This window comes from Schistocerca nitens, chromosome 9 (genome assembly GCF_023898315.1).
Source record: "Schistocerca nitens isolate TAMUIC-IGC-003100 chromosome 9, iqSchNite1.1, whole genome shotgun sequence".
Lineage (NCBI taxonomy): Eukaryota > Metazoa > Arthropoda > Insecta > Orthoptera > Acrididae > Schistocerca > Schistocerca nitens.
The window spans coordinates 143724424-143751710 of record NC_064622.1 but is presented as its reverse complement, the minus strand read 5'-3'; the positions used below and the strand labels follow the sequence as shown (position 1 = coordinate 143751710).

At 39.5% G+C, this 27287-nt stretch overlaps 1 protein-coding gene across 2 annotated transcripts in view; it reads left to right on the top strand.

Annotated features, from left to right (window-relative positions):
• LOC126203248 (cytochrome P450 302a1, mitochondrial) overlaps nucleotides 1–27016 on the top strand; it is a 218288-nt gene extending 191272 nt beyond the window's left edge. For both annotated transcript variants that reach the window (XM_049937503.1, XM_049937504.1), the window contains exons 8-9: nucleotides 5239–5448; nucleotides 26837–27016. In XM_049937503.1, coding sequence (XP_049793460.1) covers nucleotides 5239–5448; nucleotides 26837–26944 — 318 coding nt within the window. In that variant the 3' untranslated portion in view covers nucleotides 26945–27016. The remainder of the gene's footprint in view (nucleotides 1–5238; nucleotides 5449–26836) is intronic.
• Nucleotides 27017–27287: the final 271 nt, after the last annotated feature.

Genomic DNA, 27287 nt, shown 5'->3' with positions numbered 1-27287 from the left:
TAACAGATATTGATATGCAAACAATACTTTTGACAAAACTGTTAATTTCTCTGAATTAATTAATTTGAATCTGCTAACATATTTTTGAATAGAGACAGATAGATACTTTAAGATTACTAGCATTTTGACTTCCAAATGTTTACAATTATTGCAGAATTTGTAGTTGTTTATATGCCAACAATATAATTTAAGTTACAAAACAGTTACTGATTTCAACCTATAACAAAAGATACTAACTAGGAGTAGTTGAAATAAATTAGAAAATCAACTACATACATAAAACTAATAAAACTAAGCACAAAATTAGATCTGGTGTTACATTCTTAAAAATTGATGGCCAGTCTTTCTCTTTTATGAAAATGCAGATTATACTCATGTATGTCAATGTTAATTAGTTTAAAGTAAAAAAAAAAAAAAAAAAAAAAAAAAACAATCCAACTTTGATCCACCCCTACTACCCCCAAATCACCCTCTGTTAACTTCCCAAAATTTCTTAACCTTGAACATTGCCTCACCATCAAACCCCAAATCCCTCAACAAGCAAACTAACCTTACATCTGCAGAAAAAACAATCCCCCACCTAAAAATGATCCCAACCTTATAATCCTACTTGCTGATGAAGTTTCCACCACTGTTGTTTTAAGCTGCAATGATTACCTTACTGCTATTAAACACTACCTTTCCCAACACCTGACAGATTCCAGACCAACAGTCTCCTTCCTAGTTGCCATGACCAACTATATACTCACCAACAATTACTTGTTCTTTGAAGGCATTACCTACAAACAAATCTGGGGTGTGGCTAAGAGCATCTGCGTGGCACCATCGTATGCCAGCTTATTCATGGACCATCTATAGGAAGGCTTCCTAAACACCCAGAATCCCAAACCCCTCATCTGGTTCAGATTCATTGATGACATCTTCATGACCTGGATCGAGGGTGAGGACACCCTATCCACATTCCTCCAGAACCTGAACACCTTCTGCCTCATTTGCTTCATCTGGTCCTGCTCAACCCAACAAACCACCTTCCTCTATGTTGACCTCCACTTAAAGATGGCCACATCAGTACCTCTGTTCATATCAAATCTACCAACCACCAGCATTACTTCCGCTTCAACTGCCACCCATTCCATACCAAGAAGTCCATTCCATACAGCCTAGCCACGTCCATTCCATGCAGCCTAGCCACACATGGCCATCATGTTTGCAGTGACAAGCAGTCCCTGTCAAAAGATACCAAGGGTCTCAATGAGGCCTTTAAAGACAGTAATTACCCTTCAAACCTTGTACAAAAACAGATATCCCATGCCTATCTTTCCAGTCACTCACTACGTTTGGCGGTTCTAGGCACTACAGTCTGGAACTGCGCGACCGCTATGGTTGCAGGTTCAAATCCTGCCTTGGGAATGGATGTGTGTGACATCCTTAGGTTAGTTAGGTGTAAGTAGTTCTAAGTTCTAGGGGACTGATGACCTCAGCAGTTAAGTCCCATAGTGCTCAGAGCCATTTGCACCATTTGAACTCACTACCTTTCAAAGTCCCACTGCGCAGCCACAAAGGAGCATTTCCATCATTACTCAGTACCACCCAGGAGTGGAGCAACTTGATTATGTTCTCCACCATGGTTTTGACTACCTCTTGTTGTGCCCTGAAATGAGAAATGTCCTACCCACTATCCTTCCCACCCTTCCCACAGTGATATTTTGCCACCCACTGAACCTACATCCTTGTCCATCTCTACACAACCCCTGCCTCATGGCTCATATCCTGTAATAGACTTAGATGTGGGACCTGTCCCATACATCTCCCACCAACACCTACCCCAGTCCAGTCACAGATATCATCTATCCCATCAAAGGCAGGGCTACCTGTGAAACCAGTTGTGTTATCTACAGGCTAAGCTGCAACCACTGTGCTGCATTCTATGTGGACAATGCAACCAACAAGCTGCCTCTTCACATGGATGTTTACTGACAAACTGTGGCCAAGAAACAACTGGACCGCCCTATTGCTGAGTGTGCCACCCAACACAATATTCTTCATTTCAGTGATTGCTTCAGAGCCTGTTCCATCTGGATCCTTCCCACAAACACCAGCTTTTCTTAACTGTGAGAGTGGGAACTCTCCCTGCGATATATCCTACATTCCTGTAAACCTCCTGGGATAAACCTTAGTTAATTATTGTCTTTACCTATCTAGCTCCTTCCCTGTTTGCATTGCAGTACTACACAGACCTCTATTCCACAGACGCACACAGTCTTTTTACTTCTCTCCTTTCTGATACTCCTCCTCTCTCTACCCCAACCTCTGTCTAATCTCCTGACTGCACCTAGCTGCCTTATCCTCTCTCCATCCATCTCTGCTCACTCCCACAAGCAACACCTTACTGTCCCCCACCCCTATCCTGCTATTTCTCCTCCTCTCTGCTCCAGCCTCCTCCTTACCCCTGCCACCCAGTTGCCTCTCCCATCATGCACTGCTGCTGGCAGTCTGTCTTCAGCTACCAGAGACTGTGGTCACATGTGTGTGAGTTGCTTTTGCATGAGTGTGTGTGTATGTTGTCTGTTTTCTACAAAGGTCTTGTTGGATGAAAGCTTACTGTCTGACAGTCTTTTGCTGTGCTGATTTGCAACTCAGCATCTCCGCTATATGGTGAGTAGCCACTATCCTTTCGTAATATTGTTGTACGTTTCTTAAGGACACTGACTGGGATCTTATCTAACCCTGTGGATTTTTTAATTGTGTAATTGGTGTATTACCCATTCCACCTCTTTCTCTGTTGTTTGAAAGAGCACTATTGAGTGTGGTGGCTGGTCCTGGTGTAGAATATATGTGTCTGGAAATTTCTCTTGCAGTTTCTTAGCAGTGCCGATGAAATGTTCATTCATGAAGTTTGGGTTGCTGATTTGAATATCTTTGTTTTTAATCTTTTTTTTTTTCAGAAGTTTTTGTCCAACATTTGCTGTCTCCTCTTTGATTGTGTTCCAGATTGCTTTGCTTTTGTTATCTGCCTTCAGTAATGTTTCAATGATTGCAAGTTCATTTGCAGCTAACAGTACCTTTCTATAAGTTCTCCAGTAATTTTTGTAAATGCTGAATAGGTGTGTCATTTTGGCTATTTTTGATGGATGTGAGATGTCTTAGAGTTCAGTGGAGATTTTGATACCGCTGTTCACCATATAATTTTTATCAGCCTTCAACAATGACGTGCAATATTTTGGGAAATGCTTCCTCAGATTTTAATTTAAACATTGTCATCAACATTTTATTTACATTTGTTTCTGCATACACTTCCTTCCACCTTTCATGTTGTAGCTGGAATAGGAACTAACATACACTTGATTCTGAGAAGATGCTTTTGTATTCATTCAATATGTTTGCTTTTAATATCTGCTAGAGATGATCTGATAGGCCTAGCTCTTGAGCAAGTAACTTTCGGTGCCTTCTTTCTATGTATGTTGCCACATAGTTTGTTATTGAGGAAGATTGTTTGGTCACTCTTGTTAGATAGTTTACGAGTCATGTTACAACATAGCTGCAGAGAATACAGTATTCAGGTATATACTACTAACAACATCTGATTTTGTTGTGTTCATATTTAAATCCACACATATGAGAAAGTTCAGTTTTGGGCTAGATACTGTGCTCTGATTGAGTTTTGAGAAAAAATGTCTGTATTAGCACTAGGGAATCTATACAAACAAAATACAATTAATTCTCTAATCATATAAGTCCACTGTTGCCTAACATTGCATTTCCACTGGTAATTTGCTGAAATATAATGAAACAAAGATTGTGGGCCATAAGTCAAGTCTTTGGAGCTTGATCATCAGTGAATCAGTGGAAATATGACTGCCTGAATCCCTTATGAATCGAGATGGCAGTTTCTAGTTAAATTCTACATTGGACTCAATTATTGAAAAACTTCATACTCTGCATAATCAGTGTTATCCTGTGGTCTTACCTTGTGAAGACAATCGTTCAGATATCAAAGAGGTGATCTTCCACCGTGGACAGTGTGCAGACACTTACAGCTAACGCACATGTGCTCAAGAAACACATGCATAATACCAACCAGGATACCATGCATGTACCGGCAGGATCTTAAATAGGGGAGCTTAGTGTATTACTCATCAGTATTCACCTGAAGATGACCAGAAGGCTCTGTGCTGAAATATCATACCAGCAAGTTACTGGCATCCAGCAGTTCCCAAAATTTTATAGAACTGTTTTCATATGTTTGAAAGCCCTCTTCATAACTTGGTCTGTGGAACATGACATAAGTGAAGGAGTGAATGAATGTGTGTGATGACTGAATTAAGGCTGTTCATCACTCCATACTGTAGACTATATGCAATTAATTACCCATATAATGTACATTAGAAGAAATATTTATCTATATACCACAAACAGGTCAATAAATGAGCATGGAATTGGAGCCTGCCAGAGGAAATTAAAGATGTAAATGACCCAGCACTTCTAGCCAAAGGCTTAAGGAACATTTTTGAATGACACTTAATATATCATAAATGAAGTCCGCCCTGGTAGCTGAGTGGTCAGCACAGCAGAATGCCATGCCATGGGGCCTGGGTTCGATTCCCGGCTGGGTTGGAGATTTTCTCCACTCAGGGACTGGGTGTTGTTTTGTCTTCATCATCTCATCCCCATTGACATGCAAGCTGTTGAAGTGGCATCACCTAAAAAAACTTGCACCAGGTGACTGGTCTACCTGATGGGAGGCCCTAGCCACACGACATTTCATTTCAGCGTAAATGAATAGTTAAAACAGCCCTTAACAGCCCAGTAACTATCCCTAAACTGCAATATGTAACTTTATTCCCATATATGTGTATTATGTAAAAATATATATTAATGACATAACTAGGAATGTTATAGAACTAAGTATGAAAACTTCCAAAAAATGTAAGAAATTATGTACATTATTTAATAAGAGTATTGTATCAACCACTGACAAAATCCTTACAATATAAACTGTACCAAGGATGAGGATATAAATATATAATTAGAAAATCCATTACCTCTGTATCAGGTAAGGAGTGCAGCATATGAGACAACAGATAAAGAATACCAATGATTTAATTTTTAAAATCCAAATTTTTCATTGATGACATGTTTGAAAATGAAATTCAGTAACTCATATGGAAAACTAGTAAAATGTGAAATAATATTCAGAATATTGATCATAAAAATTAATATACATGTTTTGTATTTTAGACTGTAGTTGTGACACAAAATCAAGTATCATGTCGGCTACCAGAGTACTTCCCAGATCCTGATCGCTTTGTCCCAGAAAGGTGGCTGAAAGGACATGCTTTGTATCATGGTAGTGTCAGCCCATATCTGGTACTTCCTTTTGGGCATGGACCACGCAGCTGTATTGCTCGCCGCCTAGCAGAGCAAAATATGCAAATTCTGTTGCTGAAGGTATGTGAGTTTCAAACAAACTGAAGATAACGGTTACTGCATTTTTTTGTTTCCTCACTGAATGTGCATAGAAAAAGAATTCAAATGTCTCTTTATTACCATTTTATTTCCAAGCAGCTGGGCTTCACCTTTCTTTGCCTGAGCCCTGTTTATAGATGGGATGAAAGAAATGAATGAGAACTAAAACATAATGTCTCAATGACAATAAAGAAATTAAAGGACAAACTGGCTAAAAAGTTGGATTTGAATCAAGCAAAGTGAGCTGTCTTTAGAAGCGCGTATAGAACAATGAACCGTTTGCAATGAGAAAATGGATATGAGATAGTATTTTGATTGGGAATCAAATGTTTTGAAGAATTTTCAACAAAAATTTGCTCTTGAGAAACAAAGCATTGATATCAACTTGATACCTGCTGGTGAGACTGTGAGTAATATATTTGGTAGCTAGGTTTTCACTTATCCTTGAGCAGCTTCTGCATTCTAATTGGTTGCATTCTGATTGGCTGCTACACAAGAGATACCAAAGAGTGATTTTCTATTTGATATATGGTGGTCTGATATCTACATATACATCTACATGATTCTCTACAAATCACTGTGAAATGCATGGCAGACAGCAGTCACCATTGTATCACTTGTTAGGGTTTCTTCCTGTTCCATTTGCAGTGGATTGTGGGACGAGTGTCACGATGTAGTCAGTGAAGTGGAGTGGACTTGATGGTCCCTGGTATTAGCATCACTGTGTGGTTTAACTGCAGTTCTGCAAGCCATACTTCTTTACATCACAACAGTGTAGCCAAGTGGGTACAAAGTATGTGGTACAGAGCCCAGTGAAGCCCAGTGAAGCTGTCTGCAGGATCCTTGTTTGTACTCTTCAAGACGTGACTATTATTTGTGGAGAATATTGTTTCATACTCCAGCTTTAGAGGCAGTGCAGGGAAGACCCCGATTGTACAGTAGATATATGTCCAGTTTGACATATAGTTAGGATGCCTATTTGACTGGATTTATAGTTTAATGTTCACAAGCATGTTTAAAATGTTGAAGTAGTGCATTTCAGGTTTTCTCATTTTAGGACAATCAGTTTTTTGAAGTAGATAGGCCGACTCCTCCTCATGATGCTCCTGGATAAGTACATTTGACAGCTCAAGAAGTGGGTCACCCCTGAATTCCATTGTGTAGGCCGCACCTGACTGTATGCAACCATCATAGCACAGCTGTGTTGCAGGTCCTCTAATCCTGCAGCAGTACAGTTGTTTGACTATACACAGTGGTTACCACAAGAGACCACTAGAGAACACTGCTCATTATGGCAGTTAGTCCAGATGTAAACTAATACCACTATCAACAAATATTAGAAGACAGTCCTTAACATGTTTAATCCTCGAGCAAGCGTGCTGATTTTTGTAACATGAGCAGACGTGCGGCGCACTTTTTACACATGTAGTCAAAAGCTATCATTATGCTACCAAGGGAAACATGTATGAGTTAAATCACAGTTTAATTTTAGTTTCTTTAAACAACAATATAAGAAACTTACATTACATTGATAATTTCCTATTTGATTAAACAAATAAGAAACTTTCATACCATTCTATTGCCGCAGCTGACATATCAACCTATTCCAACACTGAACATACTGAACAAAAACGCTCTTTCATCGCAGTATAAGAGGACAAAGGATTTATACATTGATGAAGTATCAGTTATCACAAAGTTCCTTCCATCTACACAGTTAATTGTCTTGCGAATTTTTGGGAAATGCTTTACACTTCTCACATGTATGCACTGTTTTTACATGTCATTTGCAAACAAAGCTGTGGCATGAGTTACACCTTATGGTAGTAGATATATTTCTTGCTCATCCACATGTCACACACCAACCTCTTTTCTTGGTGGTAGGCTCCTTAATTCTTTCAACACGTTGATCTTTGTATTTCACGAGGAAAGTTGCAATGTCGGCAGGAAGTGAAGGAATACTAGCTCTTCCCACTAGTTGAGGCTTCATAAGAGACAGTGCTAAATCTTTCAAGAAAATTCTTACCTTCTATTTTGGATTAGCCTCATTTGCATGAAAAAATATTTGAGCATTGATTTCTGCTATATCTATTTGAGCATAGAATAGAACCAATGTCCATCTTTTTGTCACCTGTGTGACGGAATATGCACCTACCAGTTTATTGACTGTGTCAACTTCTCTCTTTCTTATATTGTCATCCAAACCTATCTCTGGTGTACCTGAAATCATGCATAGTTGAAAGTAATATAACTGCCTTGTTTTGTTTTGGCACATATGAGACTAGCATCATATCATTCTGAAAACCAAATAAAGAGGAGTGAATAGCCCTACATTTACCAGGTAAGAGTTCTTGTGGGGTCTCGCGTTTGTTTTTTCTCAATGTCCCAATGCATGTTAGTTGCTTTTTCAAAAGGGAGTTGGCTATGGCATAGCTAGCATACCAATTACCCATTGTAATGTTTCTTCCTGAGCCTTCAGTGTAAGTAAATAGCCTTTGTACATTATCACAGGGAGAATTAGAAACATTTTATGGTCCTTTAGGTTGTTTTCCACAATACACTTCAATATTACTAGTGAAGAATGTTTTAGCATCTGTTAAAATAAAAATCTTTATCCCATACTTCACTGGCTTGCGTGGGATGTGCTGAACAAAAAGGACAGCGACCCCAGAAAGCTTGCAACTTTTCATCTACTGTCACAAATTTTCCTATGCTGTAAGTGTTCTAGCAATTCACCACAAAGACATCCAATATTTGCTTTATTGCAGCAAGTTTATCAGTTACTTTTCTTTTTTGCCTTGTACTCTTGTCATCATAACAGATACATCGTAAAAGGAACAGAAATCTTCTGTAGCTCATCACACTCTTGTAATCTCCATGCCAGTACAATGTGCTGTCCACAGTTCAATGACATTGGTGTGGTTTGCTTTCTTGGTTGCAATGAGATACAGCAATCCCAGCAATGCCATTATTTCATACCTTGTAGTTTCATTATTGCCCCTTTTTCTGAAATATTGTACACATTCTTTGTTAGATTGAATGTATATATTCATGTATTTTACAATTTCATCTATCATTTCCAGGCTAAGTATTGTCCATAAAGCCTCTGTTTCACTTATGATCCCTCTGGCAACATGCGTAGGCCCAGAGAATATTTTCAAAATATGCTTTCTTTTTGTTTTTGAAGTCACATTAGGACATATTTTATTCCATTTACACGTTTTGTCCCCCACAATGAAAATACCACCAGTGGAGAGTGGCCCTTTACAGTCATCATCTGAATTATGGACTTGACCAGAATCTGAATCGTGGTCACTTTGAGTGATAAATTCCTCTATTTCTACAGAGCTGTCATTGTTTTCGTTGCCTGGTACAGAGTTGAAATCTGGATCCTTGTTGAGTAACCAATCAGGCTTGTGGTCTGTCAGCTTTGATCTTGCCCTGGACAGAAATATACCTGCTTGTTACATGTTATCTTTTAATTCAACTAAAAAGGAACAAAATAAAAGTGAAGGAAAAATTACTTACATGTCTGGGTGTGTGGTGTACACTAAGATGAAACACTCACAGTTTCTTTTAAATTACTGAAGTTCACATGAACCAATGACAGCACAACTTCTCACTGTGCTAGCTGAAAAAAATAATGCAGGGATAGGTAGGGGCTTGCTATTGTAAAACAACAATGGAACTGTGCATGACTGTGTTACGTGCGGTTGGCGCACTTTATACAAAGGCGTGCTCGCTTGAGTGTTAAATTAAACTTCATTACAATAAATGCCACTGCAAAAGTCTTATCACATTGACTAAATAACAACATGAGCTTTTGTTTGTGATCTGAATTTGAATCCACTGTTAACTAAACAAAGCTTGCGTGACTGATGGAGACTTGACTAGGCATAAAAGAACCTAAAGTATCAAAGTGTTCACCAGTATCAATTTAGAAAGCAGATGTCTGAATGGAGAAATAAATGACAATACATTTAGAACTGCACCATAAATCCCCTGAAGCTTATTTTGCCCCAGGGAAGTAATCATGAAAGGTATGAAATGAAGCGCAACGCACAAGTGTGACACACCATGAGGTAAAATGGTGGTGATGGACAGGGAGTCAAACCCAGTACCTATTGAATAAGTTCACCAACAGTGTGATATTGGAATGATGATACACATGATTTTTGCCTGGTAGGGATTTGAACCTGGCACCTTTCGCTATTGTCTTATAGCTATGAATAGACATGAAATATTTATTGTTTCTTCACCAGTAGCGAGATCAGCACATGTTCAGCTAGAGGAAATGTAACAAACAGTTCCACACTGCCGCAGACTCCAACTCGTGCATATTGTCATTGTTGACCACACACAAAGAGGTGTCAACTGCAAAGTCTCTTTTACTAGTAGTTTAGAATCACACCGTTTGTAGAGAACTGGAGGAGTCTGGCGTCGTGTGGAAACAACAAAATGATTGGACAGTATCGTCTTGAAGGGTTCAAATTGAGAGAAAAATATGAATCAGAGTTCAAATATATTCAAAATCTCAAGTTCACTTAAAATAAGAAATGAAGGTCCTGTGATGTCACATGATGATTGGTTCATGAACTAAAATAACATTACTACTGTAAAAAGCTAGAGATAGAGTTTCTGCAAGCAGTGACTTCCACTACTGATAGCCAAAACTAATCCAACTCTGTTCCAGTGAGTAGCAAATATTGATTTGCAACCACAGCACAATCCTGTGTTCTTTACTTTGCATTACTGGAGGTGAAGAGGGTATGTTTGTAGCTGTTAAAAACTAGTATCCCCAGAGGGAATCAAACACATACCTAAGCCATTACAAACTAGCCTCAGTCCAATCAACCACCAAATTTCACATGTGTTAGCATTGCGTTTGTACCATAATGGGGGTACACAGCACACTTCACAAGCATTGTTGACTTCCACTTGAGCTGCTGTTGTGAATAATCCATTCATAATCTAATGGTCAACGTCATGCAGTGTGAACACAAAGCTCTGATACCAATACTCATCCTTTTCCTTTCTTTTGGGCGCTGATGACCACGCTGTTTAGCGCCCGAAAACCTCAAACCACACACACACACTTTTTTAAGCTGTATTCCACGTGTCTGTTAAGAGCATCAGTCTGAAAGAAGGTCAAACACAGTTTTGTTCATTTTCTAACTAGCCAGTAACAGAAAAATATTACGGAAACATGTTTGTTAAAGGGCTCGTAAGTGTTTGACACAGTTAAACCAGTTCCGATACCTTCAGCCAGTGGCTATTTCATACAGACCGGCAATCACCCAAGTGATCATGTTGCATCGGGCATAGAGCCTGTGATCTCCAGCGGACTTTCATGTGCTTAAAGTAGCAATATAACATTATGTAACATTGCCCATGGTATAATACTATGTTTCAGGATGCTCCATAGCGATTTTGTATGGAATGTTACTATAAACTTATTTAACTGTGGTCTTATTTTATTCAAGTTTGTAGTATTGCTCGTACAATGACAACTTGAATATTTCTCATTTTTTATGTTATAAAGAGCATCATTTGTGCATTAACAGAGTAAAGTCTAATATGTGTTACATTGTGTTCTTTTTGTGTTTAATAAAAGGGAGAAAGCAGTTGAGGCAGTTCGAAACACCTGTGCCCTGTATGGAGTGAGTGTTATCGATAAAGTCAAGTTGTATTGTTTCAAGTATGATCATTGTGAGATAAATTGATCACCACATTTAGGAAGACAAAGAGGCGTTAATGCAGGATGTTTCTCCAATTTTCTAGTATGGTCAATGACGGTGAATCTGACAACTGGCAATGTAATGACCAATTAAACTTCATGTGACACTTGCCTTCAGTAACCATATTGAGGTTAAAAGAAAGGAAAGAGGATTACAGTACAACATCTTGTCAAAAACCAGATTAGATGCGAAGCAGGTTCTCCAACTGGGAAGGAGGATGAAGGAAGGTGACTGCGCCCTTTCAAAGTATTGGTCTTGGCATTTGCAGTAAAAGATTTGAGGAGATTACTGTAAACCTAAATCAGTGTGGCCTGATGGGAATTTGAAGTACCTTATGATACCTTCATAAAGAGAAAATAGTGAGTAAGCCATACCGAACATTATCTAAAATGATGGCCTGTATACATCAACAAAATGTGTTGTTGTTGATACACATTTGGTGGCACAAAGAAGATGTTTTGTGTTACGAACTGTTTCACAGGGACATGTCCTTCACAGTTGGCATTTGTTTCCAACAAATGAGATGCCTTGAAGTTGCAGAGTAACAGCCATGTTGGTGAAGATGCCTGCTGCACATCCTCTAAGCTGGCACCCACACATTTTTACCTTTTTGCCCCTTATTGATGAACCATCAAGAAAGTTAGTTTTTGTTTTCTTGTGTTTTTTGTTTTGGTGATCGTGCTTTAAATGTGGCTCATCTCAGGATCAGCAAGTCGCTACCTACACTGTGCATCTGAGATGGTTTTTGATAATGAGGTGGAATGTATTTTTGAAAATTTCTCTAATATTTGTGTCTATTTTGTTCAATAACCTAACAGGAAATGCTATAAATATGCACTACACTAATACAACTGGTGTCTCATCATAGTACCATACAATGAATGACTATCATAATTAAACTTGAAATCTTTTCTCATACTGAAGTAGCTCTACCAGACTACAATGTAAATATAACGATGTGACTGTGAGAGCAGTTGTTGAACGAAATACATTTAACAGAGTATCAAGTGATATGATTTCATTAATTGATTTGTATATTTTGAGTAGCAGTTCTGCTATATTGCATATTTCTTACCCCTGGATCTACTGGTTACTGAACACGGCTGCTCATAGCTCTGTCACAGAGGAGGTAAAATCTTACTTTCACACCAATTTGGAACTGAGAGCTACCGTCTCTTACTCTTCACAGCGTGTGGACATTTTTGTGGAGTAAGCGACCAACCGCAGCATTCATTGCCTCCTCCTTGCAATTGTGATGGCTTATACAGATAATTCATGAAGAACTCAATGATATTAGTCATAGTTGTTGTGTGAAAGTAATCTCTGCTTTCTGTAAACTTATGTCTGATAAATCAATGACACACCAAAATGAATTTCATTCAGAATATTTGATTGGTATACCATGAATATATCAAGTGAATCTTACAAGAAATTGTGTCATTCGAGGCAGCATCAAAACTATCACAGTGTCATCAGACATGTTCCACTGTGTTATCATGAACCTATCATACTTGTAGTAGGAGGATTATGATTCTACCGGCAGTGTCTTTCTTGAGTGGGCTAAAAGTTTACAACTGCATCTTGCGCATCAATGATGCAACAGCTTAATTGCTTTTCCTACCACATCATGATGAGTATTTCAGTATTTATGGTGAGAGAGAAGAAGGGAAAGTTGCACAGACCACTGCAATACATACAACAGAAAATAAACATAATACACTGAATTACAGACGCATTTAATTGACTTAGACATGTAGCAGGATGTGTGAACAAATACTTTGTTCCAATGTTATGAAATACCATGAGATATATTACATATTGACATGAAACAAACATGCATTTCGAAAGCATCACTCTTGTGAGATACAGCTGGCTCTTTATTCACATGGTGTACTGTGTATAGGGGCTCTCAAATTGCCTCCATCTTTACAGAGTTGTAAAAAGACATTTTATATTATTTCTCATAAGTGGCTTCTAACTTCACTGATTTTCTGTGAACTATTGTCTCAGTTGTGCAACTGAATTCATGATTTCCTGCCTGAAGGAGAACGGTTTGCAGTAACTGATGGGATGCCACCTAGTGAAATGGAAATAATGAGTCTGATTCTGCAAGTAAAGTGATATAGACCTTCTGCTGTATCTAATGTATGCAAACTATTTAGCAATCAGAACATGTCTCATAGATTTGTGGCAGGTAATGCAACCATATAGTAAACTCCTCATAAGAGCAAAGTGAGTGGCAAAATGATGTTGAAAATTTATCTTCACAGTGCAAAAGGTAACAATTGACTTTAAACAATAAAGTGGGTGAGGTTCTCCACATGATTACTAAGAAGATTTCCTCAAGCTTTGAGAAATTGAGAAGTAACACAATTTTTTTGGTTATAGATTTAATGAAAGACCTAGGAATTACAGACATAAACAGTGTAACTGGGAAACATCACATGTGGCAAAGGTGAAACAAATGTTGACGTATTGACCAATCCTTAGAAGACCCAAGAAGTCTACTAATGTGATTGCCAGCACTATGGTTGTTCAACTTCTTCTGGAATATTTCTGAGCACTGTGTGATCATTACCTGAAGGGATTGATGGAGGACATCAAAAACATTGAAAGAAGACAGCTGATTTTGTAGAATAGTGAATTAGGGGAGAGAGTGTCACAGATATTTTTCTTTTTTTCTCCTTAGGTGGAGGGGAGGGGGCAGTGGGACGAGTTGGGGACACAATATTAAAACATGTGAAATGTGATTTATTAGTCTCATTACGTATATTGTACCGATCATACGATCTATTGTACAGGGACCCCCTTGAGTTTAGCAAAAATATATTGTATAATGATTTACAGAAATTCTTTTTACACTATTTTAAGAATAATTCCAATAAATACAACACTACAATATTTACTATAAATTAACAGTTCACCAATTTCCTTTGTTGTTCACAGACAACACTGCAATATTAGCTATAGATATTTATTGTTCAAAGTGTCAGGCTGTCTTCCATGAATTCTTCAATGGTGTAGTAACATTTCTCTATTAAAATACACTCCTGGAAATGGAAAAAAGAACACATTGACACCGGTGTGTCAGACCCACCATACTTGCTCCAGACACTGCGAGAGGGCTGTACAAGCAATGATCACACGCACGGCACAGCGGACACACCAGGAACCGCGGTGTTGGCCGTCGAATGGCGCTAGCTGCGCAGCATTTGTGCACCGCCGCCGTCAGTGTCAGCCAGTTTGCCGTGGCATACGGAGCTGCATCACAGTCTTTAACACTGGTAGCATGCCGCGACAGCGTGGACGTGAACCGTATGTGCAGTTGACGGACTTTGAGCGAGGGCGAATAGTGGGCATGCGGGAGGCCGGGTGGGCGTACCGCCGAATTGCTCAACATGTGGGGCGTGAGGTCTCCACAGTACATCGATGTTGTAGCCAGTGGTCGGCGGAAGGTGCACGTGCCCGTCGACCTGGGACCGGACCGCAGCGACGCACGGATGCACGCCAAGACCGTAGGATCCTACGCAGTGCCGTAGGGGACCGCACCGCCACTTCCCAGCAAATTAGGGACACTGTTGCTCCTGGGGTATCGGCGAGGACCATTCGCAACCGTCTCCATGAAGCTGGGCTGCGGTCCCGCACACCGTTAGGCCGTCTTCCGCTCACGCCCCAACATCGTGCAGCCCGCCTCCAGTGGTGTCGCGACAGGCGTGAATGGAGGGACGAATGGAGACGTGTCGTCTTCAGTGATGAGAGTCGCTTCTGCCTTGGTGCCAATGATGGTCGTATGCGTGTTTGGCGCCGTGTAGGTGAGCGCCACAATCAGGACTGCATACGACCGAGGCACACAGGGCCAACACCCGGCATCGTGGTGTGGGGAGCGATCTCCTACACTGGCCGTACACCACTGGTGATCATCGAGGGGACACTGAATAGTGCACGGTACATCCAAACCGTCATCGAACCCATTGTTCTACCATTCCTAGACCGGCAAGGGAACTTGCTGTTCCAACAGGACAATGCACGTCCGCATGTATCCCGTGCCACCCAACGTGCTCTAGAAGGTGTAAGTCAACTACCCTGGCCAGCAAGATCTCCGGATCTGTCCCCCATTGAGCATGTTTGGGACTGGATGAAGCGTCGTCTCACGCGGTCTGCACGTCCAGCATGAACGCTGGTCCAACTGAGGCGCCAGGTGGAAATGGCATGGCAAGCCGTTCCACAGGACTACATCCAGCATCTCTACGATCGTCTCCATGGGAGAATAGCAGCCTGCATTGCTGCGAAAGGTGGATATACACTGTACTAGTGCCGACATTGTGCATGCTCTGTTGCCTGTGTCTATGTGCCTGTGGTTCTGTCAGTGTGATCATGTGATGTATCTGACCCCAGGAATGTGTCAATAAAGTTTCCCCTTCCTGGGACAATGAATTCACGGTGTTCTTATTTCAATTTCCAGGAGTGTATTTTGGAGTAAACTTTTCAATGAATCAAGGTCCATTGTTAATATGTTTCTTCCTTTTAATTTGTTATATATTTTTAGCCCCATGTATAGTGGTGTCTGAGCATAAAGCTTTAAGTGATCCAAAGGAAATTTGAGGTTTTCCTTGTGACAAGTACCATAGTTATGCTAAAAATGGAACTTTTCAAGATTATGTTGATTATTATATACAAAAAAAATTCAAAAATGTACAATGAAGTAATTGTTAGTATTTTTAATTTCTTGAACAATGAGTGACATGAATTATTTTTGTGGGCAGCACACATCTTTCTAATGAGTTTCTTCTGAAGAACTAGTAGCCTTGTACTGCTTCTAGAGTTTCCGCAGTAAATTATCACATACTGAATAACAGATTCAAAATAACTTTGGTAAACTGTTTTTCTTGTGTCCATATTAGTGGTACCACATAAAATAAACATTGCAAAAGCTAGGGAATTTAATTTATTTGCCGGGTGGTCTATATGTGTCTTGCAGTTTAAACTTTTATCAAGTTTAGGCCCAAGAATTTCACATGACTGACTTCTGTCATCAGCTGATTATTATGGGCTATTTGTTCAGGACATATTGCTGACAATTTAGAAACAAATTGCATTATCTGGGTCTTAGTGACATTGAGCTTTAGTCCATTTTTATCGAACCAGGATTCCAGTTTCCCCAGAACATTTTCTATACTATGTGTAATCTTTTCTATTGTATCATTTTCTATCAGGACTGAGGTGTCATCTGTGAACAAGACTGAATGAGCATCAATATTTAATGGTAAATCATTTATATGCAACAAGAACAGGTAAGGACCCAGTACTGAACCCTGTGGAACTCCTTGGGAAATTGTTTTCCATTTGGAGTGGTAGTTAACTGAATTTGATGTTAAAATAACTCTTTGCTTCCTTTCTGTCAGATAAGAGTTGAACCACTCTAATGCAGTGGCTTCGATCCCATAGCTCTTCAGTATGAGTGGTTCGCTGAGTCACAGGCTTTCATTAGATTCAGAGAATATTCCTGAGACTTTGTACCCTGGTCTAGTGATGTGATTATTTTTTCTGTAAATTCTCTTATGGCATTTATGGTGTTTTTTCCTCTTTCAAAATCAAACTGATTTTTACAAATAATGTCATTTACTGTAAGGAAATTTTCTAGTTGTTTTGCCACAAGGATTTCAAATATTTTAGAAAAAACAGGAAGGAGAGAGATAGGCTGGTAGTTTCCCATACATTCTGGTGATCCCTCTTTAAGTAATGGCCTAATCTCTGCATATTTTAGGACATCTAGGAAAGACCCATGTTCGAAGGACTGGTTTACAATAGTACTCAGTGGGTATGAAATAATATGGCGTACTGACTTGATTACTATGGAAGGTATTCAACCATCCAGCTGAAGTTTTGTTTTTTAATGATAATATTGTGTCTTCCACATCTTTCTGAGTGATTTTCAGAATTTTTTAAAACATGTTTTGTATGTCATATTTATGCCTGAAAATCATATTGTCCTGACGGGCTGTCATGTCTGTCAGATTTTGATATATTGACAAAGAAATCATTGAAGCAGTTTGACATTTGAACACAATTTACAATGATATCACCCTGAAACCTAATTTGAGATATTTCCATGACTTTCAACATTAACTCCCAACTCTGATTTCACAACAGACCTCGGCATATTTCGAGAGGGACTGCTTGTCACTGCAGATCTGATGACCAAGGGTGGCTATGCTGTAAAGAAGGGACTTCTTGGTATGGAATGAGTGCCAGCTGTCGAAGTGGAGCTATTGGAGCTATTGGTGGTGGTTAGTAGGTTTGATATGAACGGGGATACTAATGTAGCCATATTTGAGATGGAGGCCAACATCTAGGAAGGTGGCTTGTTGGGTGGAGTAGGACTGGGTGAATCAAATGGAGGAGAAGTTGTTGAGGTTCTGGAGGAATGTGGATAGGGTATCCCCACCTTCAATCCGATCGCAGTCATCAATGAATCTGAACCAGGTGAGAGGTTTAGGATTCTGGGTGTTTAGGAAGGATTCCTCTAGACGACCCATGAATAGACTGGCACAGGATGGTGCCACGCAGGTACCTTTAGCCATACCCTGGATTTGTTTGTAGGTAGTGCCTTGAAAGGAGAAGTAACTGGGGGTGAGGGTATAGTTGGTCATGCTGACTAGGAAGGAGGTTGTCAGTTTAGAATCTGCCAGGCTTTGGGAAAGTAGTGTTCAATAGCAGTAAGGCCATGGGTATTGGGGATGTTAGTAAAAAGGGAGGTGGCATCAATAGTGATGAGCAGGGCACTGTGTGATAAAGAGGCAGGAACTGTGGAGAATCAGTGAAGGAAATAGTTGGTATCTTTTATATAGGATGGTAGGTACTGGGTAATAGATCAGAGATGTTGATCTATGAGAGCAGAGATTCTTTCTGTTGTAACTGTGACCAGGACGGTCGTGGGGTAGCGCTGACGGAAGGCGCGGCGGGACCCGCGGAGAGGCCCACAAACAACAACACAACAGAAAAGAACGGACACGACCAATGTAGGACAGAATGAATACGACAAGACTGAACAACAGAGTCACAAGGAAACAAACTCGTACATGAACCAGGAAGAAAGCAGTCTAGCGCAAGCGAGGTGTAAACCAACATAAGCTAGGTTAGACTGACTGGATGAGCAAGTGGTCGGCGCTTAAGTACGCTCTCGGGGATGCCGCTATTGGCCGCTGGGACCACGTGTTCCACTGTGGCGCCCCCACACTAAAAGCAGGCCAGGAGGTGCGCGCCGCCATAGCTTACGGTGATGCGACCTCTGTGGGTCTTCGACGTCCATGACGTCTGGCACGGATTCAAATTCTGCGGCGCGTGGTACCAGACTTTCAGTGGGGGCACAGTAACTGGCCACAATGGGCATCCTGGGTGGTTGGATTTATGGACTTTAGGAAGCATGTAGGAGGTAGGAGTGCAGAGAGTGGTAGGTGTCAGCAGAGAGATGAACTCCAGGGAGATGTTCTGGGATGGGCCTAAGGATTTGAGGAGAGAGTGGAGATCCTGCTGGATTTCTGGAATGGGGTCGCTGTGGCAAGGTTTGTAGGTGGATGTATCTGACAGCTGGCAGATTCCTTCTGCCAGGTGACCCTGATGGTTCAAAACAACAGTGGTGGAGCCTTTGTCTGCAAGTAGGATTATAAGGTCAGGATAAGTTTTTAGATGGTGGACTGTGGTTCTTTCTGCAGGTGTAGGGTTAGTTTGTATGTTGAGGGATTTAGGGAATGATGGTAAGGCAAGGTTCAAGGCTATAAAATTCTGGGAAGTTAACAGAGGGTGATTTTGGGGTAGTGGGGTGGATCAAAGTTGGATGGAGGAGTGAACTGAGTTAGGCGGGGTTCAACATTTTTTTTTTTTTTTTTTTTTTTTTTTTTTAGTCTGATTGGTAGGTTTGGTGGCAAAAAAGTGTTTCCAGTGTATGGACCAGGAGAAGGAAAGAAGGTCTTTAATGAGTCCTGCATGATAGAATTTGGGAGTGGGACAAAAGGTGCGGCCTTAGGACAGGACTGATATTTCTGTAGGACTAAGGCTTCTGGAGGAAAGGTTCATGACTCTGTTTTGGGTCTGTTTAGGTTCTGAATTTTGTGTGGCAGTGGAGGGAGTTTTGGAGGGTAGGGTAAATGTAATAGGTCTGTCAGACAGGGTTTGTCAGCTATGAGGGGAGGTGGGAAGGGTTTGGAGGTTATTGTAGAGGTGGTGGACAGTGGTACTCCAAGGCAGGAATACAAAGTAAGCAGGCTGGAGGGTGTTCTGTGGTGGCATTGTGCATGTTGCGCTAGTTCCTGGAAGACAAGAGTTCCAGTGTGTGTTATGGGTTCTGGGAATTTGGGATTGTATAGCAGCAGAAGTTTGCAGGTAGAGAGAAGGTACAGCAACGAGGTTAGGGCTCGGTTGATATGTTTTTACAGGACTATGTTGGTGAGGGTTGAAGATTGGCAGAATCTGAACAGGTGGAGATCATTATGGAAAGAGGGGTGGCAGCCAGAGATGGGTAATTTGATGGTAAGGCCATTTTGGGGAATTCTGTGAGCCAGGCAACAATGCAGGAACAGTATGTCTGATGGGATTCTGGCTAGTGACAAGGAAACTTTCCTGTATTGCTGCAGATTCCAGTTTAAGTAGTCTGTGATCATAACTCCTAGATATTTGGTTGAAATGGCAATCTTAAAATGTGACTGATTTACTGTGTAAGCAAACTTTAACAGAATTTTTTGGTATCAATGTGGAGAATGTAACACATTTTTTGTTTAGGGTCAATTGTCACATTTTGCACTGTGAAGATATATTTTCAACATCATTTTGTAATTTTCTTTGCTCTTCTGAGGAATTTACTAGATGGCAGCATTACCAGCTACAAATCTGAGAGAAATGTTCTGATTGCTAAATTGTTTATATACATTAGAAAGCGCAAAAGGTCTACATCACTTTACTTGTGAAATCACTTCCATTTCAGTAGGTGATGTCCCATCAGTTACTGTGATCTGTGATCTTTCTGACAGGAGATCATGAATCCAGTCACACAGCTGAGGTGACAGTCCGTAAAAAAGCAATGTGGTTAGAAGCCACTTATGAGGAATGATATCAAAAGACCTTTTAGAACTCTATAAATATGGAAGCAATTTGAGAGCCCCTGTACATAGTACATGGTGTGAATAAAGGGCCAGCTGCATCTCACAAGAGTGATTCTTTCGATATGCATGCTAATTTGATGTCAATAGGTAATAAGTTTTGGGGTATTTTATAACATTGGAACAAAGTGTTTGTTCAGACATCCTGCTACATGTAGATGTGAATGAAATGGATCTGTAACTCAGTGGATTATGTTTATTTTTTTTGAACATACTGCAGTGGTCTCTGCAACTTTCCAGTCTCTTCTCTCACCATAAATACTACAATACTCATTATGATGTTGTAGGAAAAGTAGTTAAGCCACTGCATCATTGGTGCAGATGATGCACGTAAATTGTTAGTCAACTCAAGAAAGACATTGCCAGTAGAAACATAATCATTCTGCTACAACTATGATAGGGTCATTACAACATAGTGGAATATGTTGGATAGTTTTGTTACTGGAAAAACAGAGAATTAGCTTTCAAGATTCACCTGATATATTCATGGTATACCAATCAAATAATCTGGATGGATTTCATTTTGGTATGTCATCAACTTATCAAATGTAACTTTACAGAAAGCAGTGATTACTTCCACACAACAACTATGACTAATATCATTGACTTCATCATGAATTGTCTGTATCAGCCATCATATGGGCAAGGAGGAGGCAATAAATGCTGCAGTTGGCCACTTGCTCCACAAAAATGTCAATGCACTGTAAAGAGTAAGAGGCAGTAGCTGACAATTCCAAACTGGAGGGAGAGTAAGATTTCTATCTCCTCTGCGACAGAGCTATGAACAGCTATATTGAACACAGAATGCCATCTTGAGAAATTTTGTTATAATAAGATATGTTGCTACATTCAGTAACTGGTAGATCTAGTGGTAATAAACATACAATATCGCAGAACTCCTACTCAAAATATACAAATCGGTTAATGAAATTGTATCACTTAATGCTCTGTTAATTGCATTTCATTCAGCAACTACTCTCACAGCCATATTGTCATATTTACTTTGTAGCCTGGTAGAGCTACTTGAGTATGAGGAAAGACTTCAAGTTTAATTAAGATAGCCATTCACTGTATGGTATTATGATGAGACACCAGTTGTGTTAGCGTAGTGCATAGTTATAGCATTTCCCGTTATGTTATTGAACAAAATAGACACAAATATTAGAGAAATGGTCAACAATATATTCCACCTCATTATCAAAAACCGTCTGAGATGCACAGTGCAGGTAGCGACTTGCTGATTCTGAGGTGAGCCACATTTAAAGCACAATCACCAAAACAAAAAACACAAGAAAAGAAAAACTAACTTTCTTGGTGGTTGATCAATAAGGGGCAGAAAGTTAAAAACATGTGGGTGCCAGTTTAGAAGATGTTCAGCAAGTATCTTTACCAACATGGCTGTCTTCCAGGTCACATTAGTTACTCTGCAACTTTAAGGCATCTCATCTGCTGGCAACAAAGGACAGCTGTGAAGGACACAGCCCCATGAAACAGTTTGTAACACAAACACCTTCTTTGTGCCACCAGGCGTATATCAATAACAATACATTTTGTGGATGTATACAGGCCATCATTTGAGATAATGTTTGGTATGGCTTACCCACTATTTTTTCCTTATGGAGTTATCATGTGGTACTTAAAATTGCCATCAGGCCACACTGAATCAGGTTTATGATGACCTCCTTAAATTTGTTACAGCAAATGCCAGGATCAATGTTTTGAAAGGGTGCAGACACATTCCTTCACACTCCTTCCCTGTCCGAGATTCTGCTTCGCATCTAATCTTGTTTTTGACAATATGTTGTACTGTAATCCTCCTTCCTTCCTTTTAACCTCAATATGACTACTGAAGGCAAGTGTCACATGAAGGTTACTTGGTTGTCACACTTTCCACTTATCAGATATACTGTCGCTGACCATACTAGTAAATCGGAGAAACATCCTGCTTCGATGTCTGTTTGTCTTCCTAAATGTGGTGATTCATTTATCTCAAAATTATCATACTTGAAACAATGCAGCTTGGCTTTCTTGATAGTAGTCACTCCATATGGGGCACAGGTGTTTCAAATTGCTTCCATTGCTTTCACCCTTGTATTAAACACCAACAGAACACAATGGCATAAATTTTATACTTTATTTGTTTTAGACTCCATTTTCTAATGCATAAAGGGCAGTCCTTGTAACGTCAAGAATGAGAAATATTCAAGTTGTCATGGCATGAGCTGTACTGCAAACTTGAACAAAATAAGACAATAGTTGAATAAGTTTATAGCAACAAGCCATGCAATATCGTCACAGACCATGCTGAAACATAGTATTATATCTTATGCAATGTTACCCTTGCTAATTTGAGTGCCTAAAAGTCCACTGGAGATCATAGGCTCTTTGTGTGATGCATCATGATCACTTGGTGGATGCTGGTCTGTATCAAGCGATCAATGGCTGATGGTGCTGAAATTGGTCTTACCATGACAGTCACCCAAGAGCCCTTTCACAAACATGTTTCTGCATGACATTGACTGTTAGATTATGAATGGGTTATTCAAAGCAACAGCTCAAGTAGAAGTCAACACTTCTTGTACCATGTACTGTGTACCAGATTATGGCAAAATCATGGTGCTAACACATGTGAAATTTGGTGTTTATTTGGACTGAGGCTAGTTTGTAATGGTCAAGGTGTGGGTTCGATTCCCTCTGGGGATACTACTTTCTAACAGCTACAAACACACCCTCTTCACCTCCAGTAATGCAAAGTAAAGAAGGCAGGACTGTGCTGTGCTTGAAAATCTACATTAGACATGTCCATTTGCTACTGACGAACAGAGTTGGATTAGTTTTGGCTATGAGAGGTGAAAGTCACTGCATGCAGAAACTTTGTCTCTAGTAAGCTTTCTTACAGTAGTAATGTTAGTTTAGTTCATGAACCAATCATCATGTAGTAATGTTATTTTTGCTCATGAACCAATCATCATGTGAGGTCATAGGACCTTCATTTCTTATTTTAAGCGACCTTGAGATTTTGAAAATTTTGGCACTGGGCTGTGATTCAAGCTCTGATTCCAATATTTCTCTGGATTTGAGCCCTTCAAGACAACACTGTCCCATCATTTTGTTGTTTCCACATGATGCTTAACTCCTCAGGGTCTATACAAATGGTTTGATCCTAACCACTAGTGAAAGGGAATTTGATAGTCGACACCTCTTTGTATGGAGTCAACAACAACAACAACAACAACAATAAGCCTGGGGTTGGAGTCTTCAGCAGCATAGAACTATTTTTTGCATTACCTGCAGCCAAACTTGTTCACATCTCACTACTAGTGAAGAAACAAAAATGTTTCATGTCTATTCATAGCTATAAGACAATAGCGAAAGGTAGGGTTCGAATCCATGCCAGGCAAAAAGCACTTGTATTGTTGATCCAGTATCATGCTGTTGCTGAACTTATTCAATATCTGACACCTGATTGTGCTTAGTTAATAATGCATACGTGTACTGGGTTCTACTCCCCTTCCATCATCACTTCATGATGTGTCATAACTGTGTGTTGCACCTTATTACATAGCTTTTGTTGTTACTTCCCAGAGGCAATATGAGCTTCTTGGGGTTCCTGGTGCAATGCTAAATGTATTGTCATTTATTTCCACATTCGGATATTCAGCCTTGTAAACTGATACTGGTGAACATTTTGATATTTTAGGTCTCTCTATGTCTAGCCAATTCTCAATCAGATACCCAAGCTTTGTTTGGTTAACAGTGGTTTCAAATTCTGATCACAAACAAAAACTTGTGATGCTATTTAATGGGTGTGATAAGACTTCTGCAGTGTCACTTATTATAATTAAGTTTAATTTACAAGTTTTAAGGACTGTCTCATCTCTAATAAAGTGTTTTCTAATATTTGTTGTATAGTGGTATTAGTTTACATCCAAACTGACTGCTGTAATGAGCAGTGTTCTCTAGTGGTCTCTTTTTGTAACCTTTATGTATAGTCAGTTGACTGTACCCCACAGAGTTTTGGTGTTTAGAGGACCTATGACACAGCTATATTATGTTGATTGCATTGAGCAGTGGACATTTTTTTGCTGTTAAGTGTAGATGGTAGCAGAATTTTCTCTACAGAAGAATGTTAGTATCTGGCTGCCAGACTAAATTATTCCCCCGCTGACTTACAGATGAAATGGTCAGCAATACGCACTAATGGAACAAATCTGAACTATATTTATTTTGCTGCTGTCATTGTACAAATGTAATTTTATTGGTGTAAGTCTGGCAGTAGGCCTGAAAATCAGTTGCAGTAAGACTGAAATAATGTATGACCAACACACTGAAAAGGAAATGATGCAAATTAAAAACTATGTCATATTATCAATTGATGAGTTTTATGTTTATAGTACTTGAAGACAGTGACTGGATGAACATGAAAAGAAGTTAACAGAGGTGCAAACATCTGCTGGAGTGCTTAGACATTTTGTATAAAAACCAAGTGAAACATTAGGGTAGTGCTGTGAACAATAGAAAGCTGCTTGTTGAGAATTTCTAAGGTTGGCTGGGAAACAAACAGGTGGATCAGGGAACAGAATGGAGTGGAAGACATAATTCTGAGTATAATAAAAATGCAATGGAGAAGGAAGGAAGGATGGACGGAAGGAAATTAGAATTAGGTGGGACAGGTGACTAAGTGAATGGAATGGTAGATGGATCAGAGAAGCTCTTTGCTGGATTACACAAAATGAGAAGAGAATGAGATGATCTGATGGAAGGAGATCGATAAAAAATGTGACAGAATAGTATAGATACCAACTGAAGTAGATCATAAGGCATGGAGAAATCTAGGGGCAGCCTTTATGCAGCATTGGATGTAAAATGGCCTGATGATGATGCAGCCTAAGAACATAGAAGATTTTACCTACAGTGGCAGCGCCCATTTAAGCCTGCAGACTTGACGATGCCGATGATGATGTTGATGAGGATGATGATGAACTACTACTATTGCATTCATGTGGAACCATTTGGAACCATTTCTTTGTAATGCTCTATGTGACCATTATTATTACAGTTAAATTGTTACAATTTCCTGTAAATACACACCCAGAGGAATAACTACACTCAGAAAATATAAATGTCTAACCAGTTTGTGTTATATGTTACCTAAAACTCGTGAATCATTGGCTCCTTCGCTGTTGAAACTAAAACTCTTCTTTTAAGAAATCTGTTTGCTGAGCAGAACAAAACAACCAGTTGAATTCACAGTTGTTACTTTTTGTTCATTTGATGATTAGTTTCAGGCTGAGACCCATTTTCAGATCACCATAACAAAGTCGAAAATGGCATTTCTGGAGATCTCAAAAATCTGCAACGAACATTTACAGTGCATGCAGATAACTCCTTTTTTAAAGCTACATTCACAAACTTTGTTGGTACCTTATCAATCTGTCACATACCATTACTTGTCAAAAAGTCCAGGTCCTTTTTCCTGTACATTACCTCTGATAAATACAACTAATATACTTCCTTTATTGGCTTTTGTTATTAAAGTGTTCTCTCTATGTAATTTACCATTGATGCCCACCAAAATCCATTGCTCATTTTGCTTAGCCCTATTGCCCTTAGCACTGGGATGCTCCTTAGCTAACAGTTCTTGTATTTTGACAGCAACTAATGTCTCCTCAAGGCAGTCCAGTTTGCTGTATATACATGCCGCCTTAACTTCAGTTATCAAGTTTGTCGCATCACTGTCGGACATAGGCAACTGAAGTGAATAACCTGATCCCTTGCTCAAAAGTAATGTTTCCTCATGTGTAAACTGGACATTAGTCAAATTAACAACCCTTTTGGCAAAAGTATGTGACTCAGGAATAGCACTAGCGAGACATAGTCATCTAAGCGTATTTCTCTGTGTGCTTCATATTTCACTCCACTTTTCACTAACATAGGGATAAAGAACTGGAATTGTAAATATCCAATATACGCTATCAATTTCAATCGCAAAAAATAAAAAGCTTTGTCTTTTGTACCATGGGCCATTCTAATCTCACTCCTAACCCACCCTCCTATTCAGTGTCACTACACTTTTTGGCTTGTTTTTGATAGTCACCTTTGCATATTTTGGAACAATACCATTCTGGAAACATCTTCGATTGAACTGTATCTTTACACAGGGCTTTGTCAGCTTCAGCCTTATGTTCATATAGCATATGCATCCCTTAATGTCTGACCTGGCACTGTAAATGTTCATTGTTCATTTTTGACGTCTTCAGAAATGCTATTTTTGACTTGAAAATAGGTCTTAATCTGAAACTAATCATTGAATGAATAAAAAGTAAAAGTTACAACTTGGACTGGTTTTTCATTCTACTGATTAAGCTACTCCAACATGCTGGAAGTTTGTAAATCTGTTTGCTGTTTAATAGTTTGTGGTATGCTTACTTTACAGTAATGTATTTTATGCTAAATAATAATTTTTTTCTGTCTTGTCAGGTCTGTCGCAACTTCAAGATAGGCTGGAGTGGTGGAATTTTGGATGTTAGGACCCAGCCAGTAAATAAGCCTGATGAACCAGTATTATTGACATTTGATGAATATTGACATACTTTGTGTTTTGTTGGTGTATTAAGTTCTCTGTAAAATATTTGCAAAATTAAATTGAACTTCATTGTATTAGTGCTTTTATATAACTGGTTTGCAATGTCTAGTGCCAGAAGAAAAAGTAATCATACAAACTGAACCTGTTACACTGTACAGTCTATTCAATTTTTGACTGCCATGACAATAGCAGCTTATACAGCTACACACTATGGAGTTTCATACACAGTCAAGAATATTAGAACACTAAGTACAACTTCAACAGCTGTGATAGTTCTAGAAACCAGTTTCATCCAGCTCTTTACATGATTCCAATAAAAGTATTCCGTCTATGTAACTGAAAACA